We start from the raw sequence: 14,191 nt of genomic DNA, 5'->3' as shown, positions 1-14,191 counted from the left end.
AACCTGGAAATAAAAAGCTTGCGTCAGTAAAAGTCCTTTAGGGAAGGAAACCTGCCGACCTTACCCAGTCTGGCCTATATAGAATCATAGAAACTTACAGCACAGGAGGAGGCCAGTTGGCCCGTCGTGCCTGTGCTGGCTCTTTGAAAGAGCAGTCGTGCTTAGTCCCACACCCCCGCTTTTTGTCCGTAATCCTCTAAGTTCCTCATCCTCAAGTACCCGTCTAACTCCTTTTAAAATTATTGATGGAATCAGCTTCCACCACCTTTTCAGGTCGAGCATTCCAGATCCCCACAACTCAAAAAAATTCTCCTCATCTCCCCTCTAGATCGTTTGTCAATGAAAGTTCTAGCATGATCTCTTTGCTTTGATAATCTATTCCTCTGTTTATAAACCCAAGTAACCCACATGCTTTATTAACCACCTTATCAACTTGCCCTGTCACCTTTAAGGATTTGTGTATATGGACACCAAGGTCTCTCTGCTCATCTACACGTTTCAAAATCGTACCATTTATAGTATACTGTCTTTCCAAAGTGCATCATTTCACACTTCTCTGCACTGAACTCCGTCTGTCTCGGACATCCTGAAGTCTACAACTATCCTCATCACTATCTACTATGTTGCCAAGTTTTGTATCATCTGCAAACTTTATAATGCTGCTCCCTACATCCGAGTTAAGGTCGTTTATAAAAATTATAAGAGTAATGGACCCAAAGCTGGCCCTTGGGGAACACCACTACAAACCACCGCCTAGTCTGAAAAACATCCTCCACCACCACCCTCTGCCTCCTGTCACTGAGCCAATTCCGTATCCATACTGCCACTTTCCCCTTAATTTCATGGGCTTCCATCTTCTTAACAAGCCTCCTGTGTGGCACTTCTGAAAGTCCATATGTACAACATCTACTGCACTACCTTGATCAACCTTCTCTGTTACCTCATCAAAGAATTTAATCAAGTTAGTCAGACATGATTTACCTTTAACAAATCCATGCTGGCTCCTCTTGATTAACCCATGCCTTTCCAAATGAAAGTTTATTTTGTCCCTGATAATGATTTCTAATAACTTCCCCACCACTGATGTTAGGCTGACTGGCCTGCAGTTTCCTGGTTTATCCCTTTCCCCTTTCTTGAATAGTGGTATAACATTCGCAACCCTCCAGTCCGCCAGCACTACTCCTGTATCCAATGAGGATTGTGATCGATGCCTCTGCTATTTCTACCTTTGCTTCTTTCACCAACCTAGGATGCATTCCATCTGGACCAGATGATTTATCAACTTTCAGTAATGCTAATCTTTTTAGTGCGTCTTTTCTATCGATTACTATCCTGTCCATAACTTCTCCCTCCTCTTTTAGTGTAACTTTCACATCATCCGCTTCCTTTGTGAAGACAGATGCAAAATACTCATTTAATACTTTTGCCATGTCCTCTACCTCTACATGAAGATTTCCCTTTGGGTCCTTAATAGACCCAATTTCTTCCCTAGCTAACCTCTTACACTTTATATGTTTGTAAGATGTTTTAGGGTGACTGTTAGTTGCCCTCTGAAGTGACCCAGCAAGCCAATCCACTGTATGAGGGCGACTGGGGATGGGCAATAAATGCTGGCCTTGCTAGTGATGCTCACATCCCAAGAATTAATAAGTAAAAAAACAGAATGGGCAGCCTGCCAGATCAGACCTTCGAGAAGCTAGGAGAATGTTTTAGGGCTCATGACAACCCCCCTTCAAAAAAAACTTTGTCAGCAGATATTTGTAATTATTATTAGTTAAACACTAACTGTGCCAAAGGATATCGATTATTCAAAGAGGGTGATGCTGCCCTCTTAATTGACAACACAGTCCAGGCATGGAAGGGGAAAAGCACCATCTCCCTGCAGAGTCAGCACAGCCCCAAAGTTTGCAGATGTCATTCTGCTGTTATCTAACAGCACCTTGGTTGTGTGATGTGTTAGCTCTGAAGCCTCATTACCTGGTAAGCTGCAAGTGACTGGGAGAGCAGGTTGCAACGACTCGCTCCGAGTAAGTCCACTTTCTGACACACGTCATTCTTTAGCTTGTCAAACTGAGCCTTGGTATTCCGCACTTGGGCCTGGACCTGGTATTGAAACACACAACAGGAGCATTGCTCAGCCTTAGCTCATTCACTTAAAGGGAATAAAAGGCTTTTCTTAAAACGCAACTGAATTTTCACAGGGCCACAGCCGGCAATTGACAGAAGTGTGTTTTATTTCTAACAATTTTCCCCCCATCTCTCCTGAAGGCAGGGGCTCTTGCTGGGGGAACAGTTGTATCGGTGTCCAGTGCCTTCACCAGAGCGGCCATTCGTCGTGAGTGAGTCCAGTCGGTGACCAACGGCAGGCCATTCAACTGCAAACTGCATCACAGCGGAGCCAATCCTGTTCTCACCTGGCATCCACACACCTGCACTTTCCAGCAGGGGTCATGCAGAGATCGGGAGCAGCATTTCCCCCTCCCTGACCCAAACACTTTCAGGGTTAAATGTAGAGCCACAACTGCTGCCCGAGCAGAGGTCAGCCAACGACAGGCTATTCTAATGCCTGGATCAGATTTACATTTATTCACTCTCAAGTGGACTGCGGGATCCGAACAAATAAACTGAACATCTTCAAAGGCTCCAATAAATTATCTTTTAAAGTCAATGATGTGAAATAAAACTTCAAAGAACCATGCTGTATCCAAACACTAATTAAAACAGAGTGCGTTCCTTCCCTGAGCAAAATCACCTTAAAAGACATCTGCTGTGCAAATTTCAGGCATGTGCTTAACATATTGGTGCAGCCTGTTAATGATTTTGCTTTTTTTTTTAAAGAAATGACTATCACAAAGAACGGCTGGGTGCAGACTTCAGAGGCAAAGCCACATTTAGTATTCCAAAAGCATGACGCAGATTTACATGGTGGAAAACCGACCGGAAAATCGTCTGTGGATAGTGCACTACCAATGTTCCCTCTAATTTTTTTTCGTACTGAACTCCTTTGAGCGCGACCTTTTTGTCGGTGGGCAAACTTTACCACAACAACATTTATAACAACAACATCTTTTACAGCAACAGCAACCATTTAAAAGTATATACACAGTAATGCCATATTGCCACCCCACCATCTCAAATCATGAGACAATCAGACAAGGTTCGATACAGGTCCAACATAACTTTGCTGCTTTTGAATTCTATTCCTCTAGACATGAGCCAGTGCTTTATTTGCACTTTTATGGCTTTTTTAACCTGCGTTGCTACTTTTAATGATTTGTGAATCTATACCCCTAGATCCATTGGCACCTCTACCCCATTTAGACTCTTATTTTCCAAGGAGTAGGTCGCCTTCTCATTCTTCCTACCAAAATGCACCATCTCACACTTATCTATATTGAAATGCATTTGTCATTTACATGCCCATTCTACAAGTTTGTTTATGGTAGAATTAATTAAAAGCTTTTAGTTTGTCATGTACAAACTCTATTTAAAAAAAAAACTTGTCAGAAATGACTGGGATATAAAAGAATTGCATAATAATGCATTAACACTTCAGAAACGTTACTCAGTTATGCACCAAACAATCCAAAAGCCCAAGGTGAGCTGAAAGAGGCATATCTATTTGTGCAATTAGTATTAATTTTAACATTTTCAACGTTTTAGTCACTATAACAATGGCTGCACAAGCAGCAGGAGCAGCGGTTTTCCTATGGCGCTGACGTGCTGGACATCCACATAAGTGATTAGAATATTAATCACAATGCAACCAGACAACCAACAAATATAAAGTGCTGTAGTCCTTTAGTTCATAGTATTAAAAAGAATTCAACAAAATTGGGTATCCATATTTTCAACTTCAATCACTTCCATTAATAAACGTTGTCTTCTTGAACCAGCACACCACCCATGTAACATGTCAGAAATGAAGCACTTCTTCACATGTGCAGAAAAATACATACACAATTTGCGTCACTGAATTAAAAACAAAAAGCAGGAAAAGCTATGATTTTTTACTAATATGGTGACGCTCTCCTCCCGCTCCCTCTCATCCCCCAGTCTCCCGCTCCCCCCCAGTCTCCCGCTCCCCCCCAGTCTCCCCCAGTCTCCCACTCATCTCCCCCAGTCTCCCGCTCCCCCCCAGTCTCCCCCAGTCTCCCCCAGTCTCCCGCTCCCCCCCGTGTCCCCCGCTCCCCCCCGTCCCCCCCCAGTCTCCCGCTCCCCCCCCGTCTCCCGCTCCCCCCCCCGTCCCCCCCCAGTCTCCCGCTCCCCCCCCCGTCCCCCCCCCAGTCTCCCGCTCCCCCCCCCCAGTCTCCCGCTCCCCCCCCCCGCTCCTCCCCCCCCCCCGCCGCCCCCGCCGCCCCCCCCGCCGCCCCGCCGCCCCCCCCCCCCCGCGCCCCCCCGCCGCCCCGCCCCCCCCCGCGCCCCCCCGCCGCCCCGCCCCCCCCCCCCGCCGCCCCGCCCCCCCCCCCCGCGCCCCCCCGCCGCCCCGCCCCCCCCCCCCGCCGCCCCGCCCCCCCCCCCGCGCCCCCCCGCCGCCCCGCCCCCCCCCCCCCGCCCCCCCCCCCCCGCCCCCCGAGTCTCCCGCTCCCCCCCGTGTCTCCCGCTCCCCCCCCAGTCTCCCTCTCCCCCCCCCACCCCCGAGTCTCCCGCTCCCCCCCCGTCCCCCCAGTCTCCCGCTCCCCCCCAGTCTCCCGCTCCCCCCCGTCCCCCCCAGTCTCCCGCTCCCCCCCCAGTCTCCCGCTCCCCCCCGTCTCCCGCTCCCCCCCAGTCTCCCGCTCCCCCCCACCCCCGAGTCTCCCGCTCCCCCAATCTCCCGCTCCCCCCCGTCCCCCCCACCCCCCCCCAGTCTCCCGCTCCCCCCCGTCCCCCCCCCCCCGAGTCTCCCGCTCCCCCCCGTCCCCCCCGTGTCTCCCGCTCCCCCCCGTCCCCCCCCAGTCTCCCGCTCCCCCCCGTCCCCCCCGCCCAGTCTCCCGCTCCCCCCCCCCCAGTCTCCCGCTCCCCCCCGAGTCTCCCGCTCCCCCCCGTCCCCCCCAGTCTCCCGCTCCCCCCCGAGTCTCCCGCTCCCCCCCGTCCCCCCCAGTCTCCCGCTCCCCCCCCCCCCCGAGTCTCCCGCTCCCCCCCGTCCCCCCCAGTCTCCCGCTCCCCCCCCCCCCCCGAGTCTCCCGCTCCCCCCCGTCCCCCCCAGTCTCCCGCTCCCCCCCCAGTCTCCCGCTCCCCCCCCGTCCCCCCCAGTCTCCCGCTCCCCCCCGTGTCTCCCGCTCCCCCCCGTCCCCCCCCAGTCTCCCGCTTCCCCCCGTCCCCCCCCAGTCTCCCGATCTCCCGCTCCCCCCCGTCCCCCCGCTCCCCCCGTTCCCCCCCCCAATCTCCCGCTCCCCCCCGTCCCCCCCAGTCTCCCGCTCCCCCCCGTCCCCCCCCAATCTCCCGCTCCCCCCCGTCCCCCCCCAATCTCCCGCTCCCCCCCCAGTCTCCCGCTCCCTCCCGTCCCCTCCCGTCTCCCGCTCCCTCCCATCTCCCCCAGTCTCCCGCTCCCTCCCATCTCCCGCTCCCTCCCATCTCCCGCTCCCTCCCATCTCCCCCAGTCTCCCGCTCCCTCCCATCTCCCCCAGTCTCCCACTCCCTCCCATCTCCCGCTCCCTCCCATCTCCCGCTCCCTCCCATCTCCCCCAGTCTCCCGCTCCCTCCCATCTCCCCCAGTCTCCCACTCCCTCCCATCTCCCGCTCCCTCCCATCTCCCGCTCCCTCCCATCTCCCCCAGTCTCCCGCTCCCTCCCATCTCCCCCAGTCTCCCGCTCCCTCCCATCTCCCGCTCCCTCCCATCTCCCCCAGTCTCCCGCTCCCTCCCATCTCCCGCTCCCTCCCATCTCCCCCAGTCTCCCGCTCCCTCCCATCCCCCCCGCCTCCCGCTCCCTCCCATCTCCCGCTCCCTCCCATCTCCCGCTCCCTCCCATCTCCCCCAGTCTCCCGCTCCCTCCCATCTCCCCCAGTCTCCCGCTCCCTCCCATCTCCCCCAGTCTCCCGCTCCCTCCCATCTCCCCCAGTCTCCCGCTCCCTCCCATCTCCCCCAGTCTCCCGCTCCCTCCCATCTCCCCCAGTCTCCCGCTACCCCCCATCTCCCCCAGGCTCCCGCTCCCCCCCAGTCTCCCGCTCCCTCCCCGCTCTCCCGCTCCCTCCCCGCTCCCCTCCCGTCTCCCCCCGCTCCCTCCCCCTCCCATCTCCCGCTCCCTCCCATCTCCCGCTCCCTCCCATCTCCCCCAGTCTCCCGCTCCCTCCCAGTGCTTGGGCCCCAGCTATTCACAATCTAGATCAATGATTTGGATGAGGGGACTAAATGTAACATTTCTGTTGTGTATTTTGAATGTGTATTAGAATTGTCCCATATGGGATACCGTCATGGTGATTTGCAATGCACTGTGGGAAATGTAATGCATTGAGTGAAGAAGCACATTGTAAATAAAATGGCCGTTAACTAAACTCTCCACCCCGGAGTCCTTCTTAATTGTTATATAGGTAAGGGTATAAAACCCCTTGAGACACAACAAAACTGGCGACGAGGACGACGGACTTGCGCATCACTTTGCACTGGAATCGGCGATGTTTAAAGTAAGAAGTTCCTGTCTTTTCTTAATGGCGCGCCCGCAGTTTAGTGCTGATGCAATCGCCTCCTAAAGGTGGCGGTTCGTGTGTTACACAAATAAGAAGGGGGAGAGTAACGATACAGTGAAACGAAGTGGAGGAAAAGGACTGTAAAGATAAAAAATTAAAAAAATGTCTATGCTAACCGGAGCATTTGGACCATTTGATGAAACGGCGGAGCAATGGAGTGCTTATACAGAGCGTTTCGGATTTTTCGTGACTGCAAGTGGCGACGTTCCTCAGTGTGATCGGAGCAAAAACATTTGGCTTGTTACGGAGTTTGATGCACCCAGGTAAGCCCGGCGCTAAGACATATGATCAGATTGTGGAAGTTTTGGAAACACATTTCGCACCCAAGCCGCTGCTGATTGCCGAGAGGTTCAGGTTTCACAAACGAAACCAAGGGGAGGGTGAGTCCATAGCCGAATATGTTGCAGTGCTAAAGAAGCTAACTGAGCATTGTGAGTTTGGTGAAACTCTAAATGACACTGTCCGTGATAGGTTTGTGTGTGGATTAAGATGTGAAGCAACACAGAAGCGCTTGCTCACGACTGACAAACTGACGCTTAAATCAGCAGTGGAGCTTGCGGTGTCTATCCTTGACCACAATGTCTTCACCTTCGACAACCAGTTCTTTACCCAAACACACGGAACAGCCATGGGGACCAAATTCGCACCCCAATACGCAAACATCTTCATGCACAAGTTCGAGCAAGACTTCTTCGCTGCACAGGATCTCCAACCAACGCTATACACCAGATACATCGACGACATTTTCTTCCTATGGACCCACGGCGAAGAATCACTGAAAAGACTACACGATAACATCAACAAGTTCCATCCCACCATCAAACTCACCATGGACTACTCCTCAGAATCAGTCTCATTCCTGGACACACGAATCTCCATCAAAGACGGACACCTCAGCACTTCACTCTACCGCAAGCCCACGGACAACCTCACGATGCTTCACTTCTCCAGCTTCCACCCTAACCACGTTAAAGAAGCCATCCCCTATGGACAAGCCCTGCGAATACACAGGATCTGCTCAGACGAGGAGGAACGCGATGGACACCTACAGACACTGAAAGACGCCCTTGTAAGAACGGGATATGACGCTCGACTCGTCGATCGACAGTTCCGACGGGCCACAGCAAAAAATCGCATAGACCTCCTCAGAAGACAAACACGGGACACAACCAACAGAGTACCCTTCGTCGTCCAGTACTTCCCCGGAGCGGAGAAACTACGCCATGTTCTTCGCAGCCTTCAACATGTCATCGATGATGACGAACACCTCGCTAAGGCCATCCCCACGCCTCCACTACTCGCTTTCAAACAGCCGCCTAACCTCAAACAGACCATCGTTCGCAGCAAATTACCCAGCCTTCAGGAGAACAGCGACCACGACACCACACAACCCTGCCACAGCAACCTCTGCAAGACATGCCAGATCATCAACACAGATACCATCATCACACGTGAGGACACCACCCACCAGGTACATGGTACATACCCATGTGACTTGGCCAACGTTGTCTACCTCATATGTTGCAGGAAAGGATGCCCCGGAGCATGGTACATCGGCGAGACCATGCAGACACTGCGACAATGGATGAACGGACACCGCGCAACAATCACCAGGCAGGAGTGTTCCCTCCCAGTCGGGGAACACTTCAGCAGTCAAGGACATTCAGCCTCCGATCTTCGGGTAAGCATTCTCCAAGGTGGCCTTCGAGACACACGACAACGCAAAATCATCGAGCAGAAACTGATAGCCAAGTTCCGCACCCATGAGGACGGCCTCAACCGAGATCTTGGGTTCATGTCACGCTACATGTAACCCCACCTGATGCAGGGTCATCCAGACTCGAGTCGACATTGGCTTGTTCTCTCTACACAGATGCGGCCGGACCTGCTGTGATTTCCAGCCAAAAAAAAAAAATGTTTTTTGTCTGTTTTTTTGTTTTTCATACAGACCCCAGCATCTGCAATATTTGACCCCTTGTGACCCCACCTCATTGTTCTTTGATGTAATGTTTCCCTGACTGACCTGTTTGGACACCATTCACACCTTTGACTGCTGTGATTATCTCTCTGCCGAGGTGTGATAAATGGCAGTTGGAAAGGTTACCTGTAAACATCTGACATGATTCTCTGACTATATAAGCTGTGTCTTTATGCATTTCTCCACTTCACCTGAAGAAGGAGCAGCGCTCCGAAAGCTTGTGATTTCAAATAAAGCTGTTGGACTATAACCTGGTGTTGTGTGATTTCTTACATGTGTCTATGGAGTTAGCAGCTAAAGATGCACAGCTGTTGGGGGCTGCAACAAGAGTGCACAGGGTAGCAGCTACACCGGATAAGCATGCAAGGGGCGCCAGAGAGTGTTACAGATGTGGAAGGTCAGGTCATCAGCCATCTGACTGCTGGTGTAAAGACCTGACCTGTCGGAAATGTGAAAAGGACACATTGAACGTGTGTGTAAAGGGCAAAGCAAACAATCCTACACAGAGACACACAAAAACAAACAAGGAAACACATCCAACTGGTGTTCTAAACAAGAACAGGAAGACAGTGAGACAGACTCTGATGGGGAGCTGAATCTCCACAAGCTATGGAGTCCCGCCACTACTAGAGGGAATACCGGTCAAAATGGAGCTGGATACGGGGGCCGCTGTCTCCTTGATTTCAGAGAAGCTATTCAAAGAAAAACTGAACCACCTATCACTGACGCCGGCCAAGCTCATCTTAAAGACCTACACTGGGGAAACAGTCCCAATGCTGGGTAAGACGGAGGTCAAGGTGGAGCTTAATGGACAAACCGTGATGCTGCCAGTTTACGTGGTCAAGGGTGACTATCCATCCCTGATGGGCAGGCCATGGTTGGAGAAAATTCATCTGGATTGGAAAAAAGTGAATGCGGTGTCAGTCGAAGAGGCGGGGCTAGCGGCAGTGTTGACAAAGCATGCGGCTGTCTTTGACGGAGAATTGGGAAGTATGAAGGGGATTACGGTCAAACTTAAAGGTGAAGCCTGACAGCCAGCCACGATTCCTGAAGGCCAGGAACGTTCCCTACGCCCTTAGACCAAAGGTGCAGGCTGACCTGGAGCGTCTGGTCAAGATAGGGGTCCTGGTGCCGGTTTCGCATAGTGAGTGGGCCACGCCCGTGGTACCAGTGAAGAAGAGTAACGGCGCGGTTCGCTTATGTGGAGATTTCAAAGTAACAGTGAATCCTGTGCTCTCAGCTGAACAGTACCCCCTCCCCATCATTGAAGATCTTTTCGCGGGTCTAGCAGGCGGTCAGAAGTTTAGCAAGATTGATCTATGCCAAGCCTACTTGCAGATGCATGTAGAAAAGGACTCACAGAAGTACCTCACCATCACCACCCACAAGGGCCTCTACAGGTACTGCTGCCTACCCTTTGGTATAACGTCAGCACCAGCATTGTTTCAGCGGGCTATGGACCAGATCTTAAGCGGCATTCCAGGGGTACAATGTTATCTCGACGATATCCTTGTCACAGGAAAGGACGACAATGAGCATCTGCAGAACCTGACGAAGACACTGGGAAGACTTGAAGAATATGGCTTACGCGTTCGCAAGGACAAATGCGAATTTTTCAAGCCATCAGTGGAGTACCTAGGCCATGTCATCGACGCGGACGGCCTACACACAGCACCGTCGAAAGTGAAAGCCATTGCCGACGCTCCTGCACCTACAAATGTCGGCCAGCTGCGGTCATTCTTCGGTCTCCTGAACTATTACGGAAAGTTTATTCCACAGCTGGCATCACTGTTGAAGCCATTACATGAGTTGCTGTGTCAGGGCAAGGCCTGGGCGTGGACGAAGGAGTGCAAAGCTGCATTCAAGAAAGCCAAAGCAGCTTTGACTGACCCCAGAGTGTTGACGCACTTTGACCCGTCGTTGCAGATTCAACTGGCCTGTAACGCGTCGCCTTATGGTGTCGGCGCGGTCGTGTCCCACATCTTTCCCTCAGGCGAAGAGAAGCCGATTGCATTCGCGTCAAGGTCCCTGAGCAAGGCGGGGGTGAAATACCCGCAGATCGAAAAAGAGGCGTTGGGCATCATCTTTGGAATCAAAAAGTTCCATCACTACTTGTTCGGAAGGAAATTCACCTTGCTGGCGGATCATCGTCCTCTGACATCGATCTTTGGTCCACACACAGGAATACCCTCCCTGGCAGCGTGCAGGATGCAGCGCTGGGCGCTGATGTTAAGCGCTCACAATTACATCATCAAATACCGGAGGTCAGCAGCACATGGCAATGCAGACGGATTGTCAAGACTTCCGCTGCCTGTGCCCTCTGAAGGCTATGAGCAGAAGATTTTCTACTTTGACATGGTGAGCAATGCCCCTGTCACGGCCCGGCAGGTCAAGAAAGAGACCAGAGTGGACCCTATGCTATCCAAGGTACTGGATCGGGTGATGCGAGGAGACGGATCACGGGTGTCAGACGCACCACCTGAGCTCCTACCTTACCTGTCAAGAGGGAAGGAGTTGTCTGTCATGTCAGGATGCCTCCTTTGGGGCATGCGAGTGATCATACCACCAAAGCTGCGGAAACCTGTCCTCAACGAGCCGCACTCAGGACATTGTGGTATTGTCTGGATGAAGGAGCTGGCACGAAGCTACTTCTGGTGGCCTGGTCTGGATCGTGAAATTGAAGCGAAATCATGCCCATCATGCGAGACAACCAGGGATACGCCAAGAGCAGCGCCACTGCATCCATGGGAATGGCCGGCGACACCGTGGCAGCGGATCCATCTGGACTTCGCGGGACCAGTGGAAGGAGCGATGATCCTGGTCGCGGTGGACTCCCATTCCAAATGGCCGGAGGTTGTAGTAATGTCCACTACCACTACGGAGAAAACCATCGAGACTCAGAGATGTTCGGGCGATTTGGTCTGCCGGAGCAGATCGTAACCGACAATGGAACACAGTTCACATCCCAGGAGATGGAGGAGTTCCTCAAGAGCAATGGAATCCAGCACACGTTCTCCGCGCCTTATCATCCATCCACGAATGGATTGGCGGAGAGATTTGTCAGAACGCTGAAACGCGCTTTGAAAGCGGCAAGAAGTGATGCTCCTCTAAGGCAGTGCCTGAATGCTTTCTTGCTGAAATACCGAAACACGCCTCATGCTACGACTGGAGCATCTCCTGCTTACCTACTCATGGGAAGGCAGCTACGGACACGCCTTGACCTGCTGAGGCCAACGTCCACAGAAGCAGTGGTGCACGCCAATCAGCAGGATCAAGTCAGCAGACGAGCTCAGAGGTCCAAAGAACGACACTTTGTGGAGGGGGCAAAGTCCTCGCGCGTAACTACACCACCCCGGAGCGGTGGGTCCCGGCTACGGTTATTCAAAAGACGGGCCCCGTTTCATACCGAGTCTGCACCGAAGACGACCGAACATGGAGACGGCATGTAGACCAGTTACTGCCAAGACAGTCGCCACAGGTAACCCAAGAAACAGAGGATCAAGGACCTGCTGGCGGCTCCAGCAGGGACTGGTCGTCTGACCCTGAGACGGTGGCACCATCCACTCTTGTGCCATCGAGGGAGGAAGCCACGCCTGCAGGGTCACGGGAGAGCCAGCCAGAGCCTGCTCCTGAGACTAGGCGTTACCCCCCAAAGAGAAAGGCAGCCTCCAGAGCACCTTAGTTACAGTTAGTGCTAACCTGTGTGCATGGGGCAGAATAATCCCCAGGGTTAGCGGAATGTAGAGGCAGTCTACCCTCTCTTCCAAAGTTATAGTCATTTTCAGTTATTCTGTTTTGTGGACATTCTATTTTAAGGGGGAGGAAATATGTTGTGTATTTTGAATGTGTATTAGAATTGTCCCACATGGGATACCGTAGTGGTGATTTGCAATGCACTATGGGAAATGTAGTGCATTGAGTGAAGAAGCACATTGTAAATAAAATGGCCGTTAACTAAACTCTCCACCCTGGAGTCCTTCTTAATTGTTATATAGGTAAGGGTATAAAACCCCTTGAGACACAATTTCCAAATTTGCTGATGCTGCAAAGCTAGGTGGCAGCGTCAGTTGTGAAGAGGATGTGAAGAGGCTTCAAGGGGATCTCGACAGGCTCAGCGAGTGGGCGAGAACATGGCAGATGGAATATAATGTGGATAAATGTGAAGTTATCCACTTTGGTAGAAAAAACAAAGGCAAAGTATTTCCTAAATGGTGAAAGATTGGGGAAAGATTGGGGAATGTAGATGCTCATAGGGACCTGGGTGTCCTTGTAAACGAGTCACTGAAAGTGAATGTGTAGGTGCAGCAAGCCATAAGGAAGGCAAATGGTATGCTGGCCTTCATTACAAGAGGATTTGAGTACAGGTGTAAAGAAGTCTTACTCCAATTATATAGGGCCTTGGGGAGACCACACCTGGAGTACTGTGTACAATTTTGGTCTCCTTACCTAAGGAAGGATATACTTGCCATAGAGGGAGTGCAACAAAGGTCACCTGTCCTAATATCTCTACACGGCTCGGTGTCAAATTTTGTCTGATAACTCTCCCATAAAGTGCCTTGGGACGTTTTACTACATGAAAGGTGACATGAATCAGTCATTCATGAAAGAAAGACTTATGAAATAATACTGAGCGGCCTACGGGTGGTGCTGTCTAGGGAGAGTATAATTACTAGGGCACGGGCCCAGCTTGCGCAGGACATTCTCAACAGGAACTAGTGAAGGACACAACCAGACCTCCATGTTGCAAAACAGTTGATTTAACGCTTAGCCTAGTAGTTTTCTTAAGTCAAAAGGTGCTATATAAATGCAAGTTGTTGTTGTAACCTTCAACTCTGTGCTTTGTGACATCACTGAGGCCCTATCTGGTGAATATAAAATATCTTATGGCACTATTCAAAGACGAACAGGGGAGTTCACCTCATGTCCTGACCAACGTTTATCCCTCAATCAAAGCCCCCAAAGGCACATTAATAGGTCATTTAGCTCACTGTTGTTTGTGGGATCGTGTTGTGCACAATTTGGCTATCCTGTTTGCCTACATTACAACAAGTGACTACACTTCGAAAGCACTTCATTGGCTGTGAAGCGCTTTGGGACATCCCGAGGACAGCGCTGTTCAAGGGATTACAAAGAATGGCTGGCCCTACTCATCTCACAGGGCTGACCCACGTCTTTACCCCACAGACAGCTGCCAATCTAAACCACTACCCCCAGGTTTTGTCTCTGTGTAGTCACTGTTGCACCGTAGGAAACACAGCAGATAATTTGAGCACAGCAAGGTCCCACAAACAGCAAGGTGATAATGATCAGATACTCTGTTTTAGTGATGTAGGTGCAGGAATAAATATTGGCCAGGACATCGGCGAGACGTCTCATCTGAAAGATGGCACCTCCGACAGTGCAGCACCCTGTCAGTACTGCATTAGAGTGCCAGCCAAGATTTTGTGCTCAAGTCTCTGGAGTGGGACTTAAACCCACGACCTTCTGTCTCCGAGGCGAGGGGGTTACCAGCTGAGCAGTGGTCGCACCTTAAGAATCAACATGAATCGG

General features: G+C 52.0%; 1 protein-coding gene across 5 annotated transcripts in view; it reads right to left on the bottom strand.

Moving 5' to 3' along the window:
• Positions 1–14,191, bottom strand: part of LOC147119946 (islet cell autoantigen 1-like protein) — a 179,320-nt gene that overhangs the window by 80,726 nt on the left and 84,403 nt on the right. For all 5 annotated transcript variants that reach the window (XM_085985392.1, XM_085985393.1, XM_085985391.1 and 2 more), the window contains one exon: positions 1,978–2,103. In XM_085985392.1, the coding sequence (XP_085841518.1) occupies positions 1,978–2,103 (126 nt within the window). The remainder of the gene's footprint in view (positions 1–1,977; positions 2,104–14,191) is intronic.

This window comes from Somniosus microcephalus, chromosome 4 (genome assembly GCF_052327205.1).
Source record: "Somniosus microcephalus isolate GS21.2 chromosome 4, FLI_Smic_1.0, whole genome shotgun sequence".
NCBI classification, from domain to species: domain Eukaryota; kingdom Metazoa; phylum Chordata; class Chondrichthyes; order Squaliformes; family Somniosidae; genus Somniosus; species Somniosus microcephalus.
Note: the sequence above shows the minus strand (reverse complement) of the source record. Positions and strands in the feature narration are given on the sequence as shown.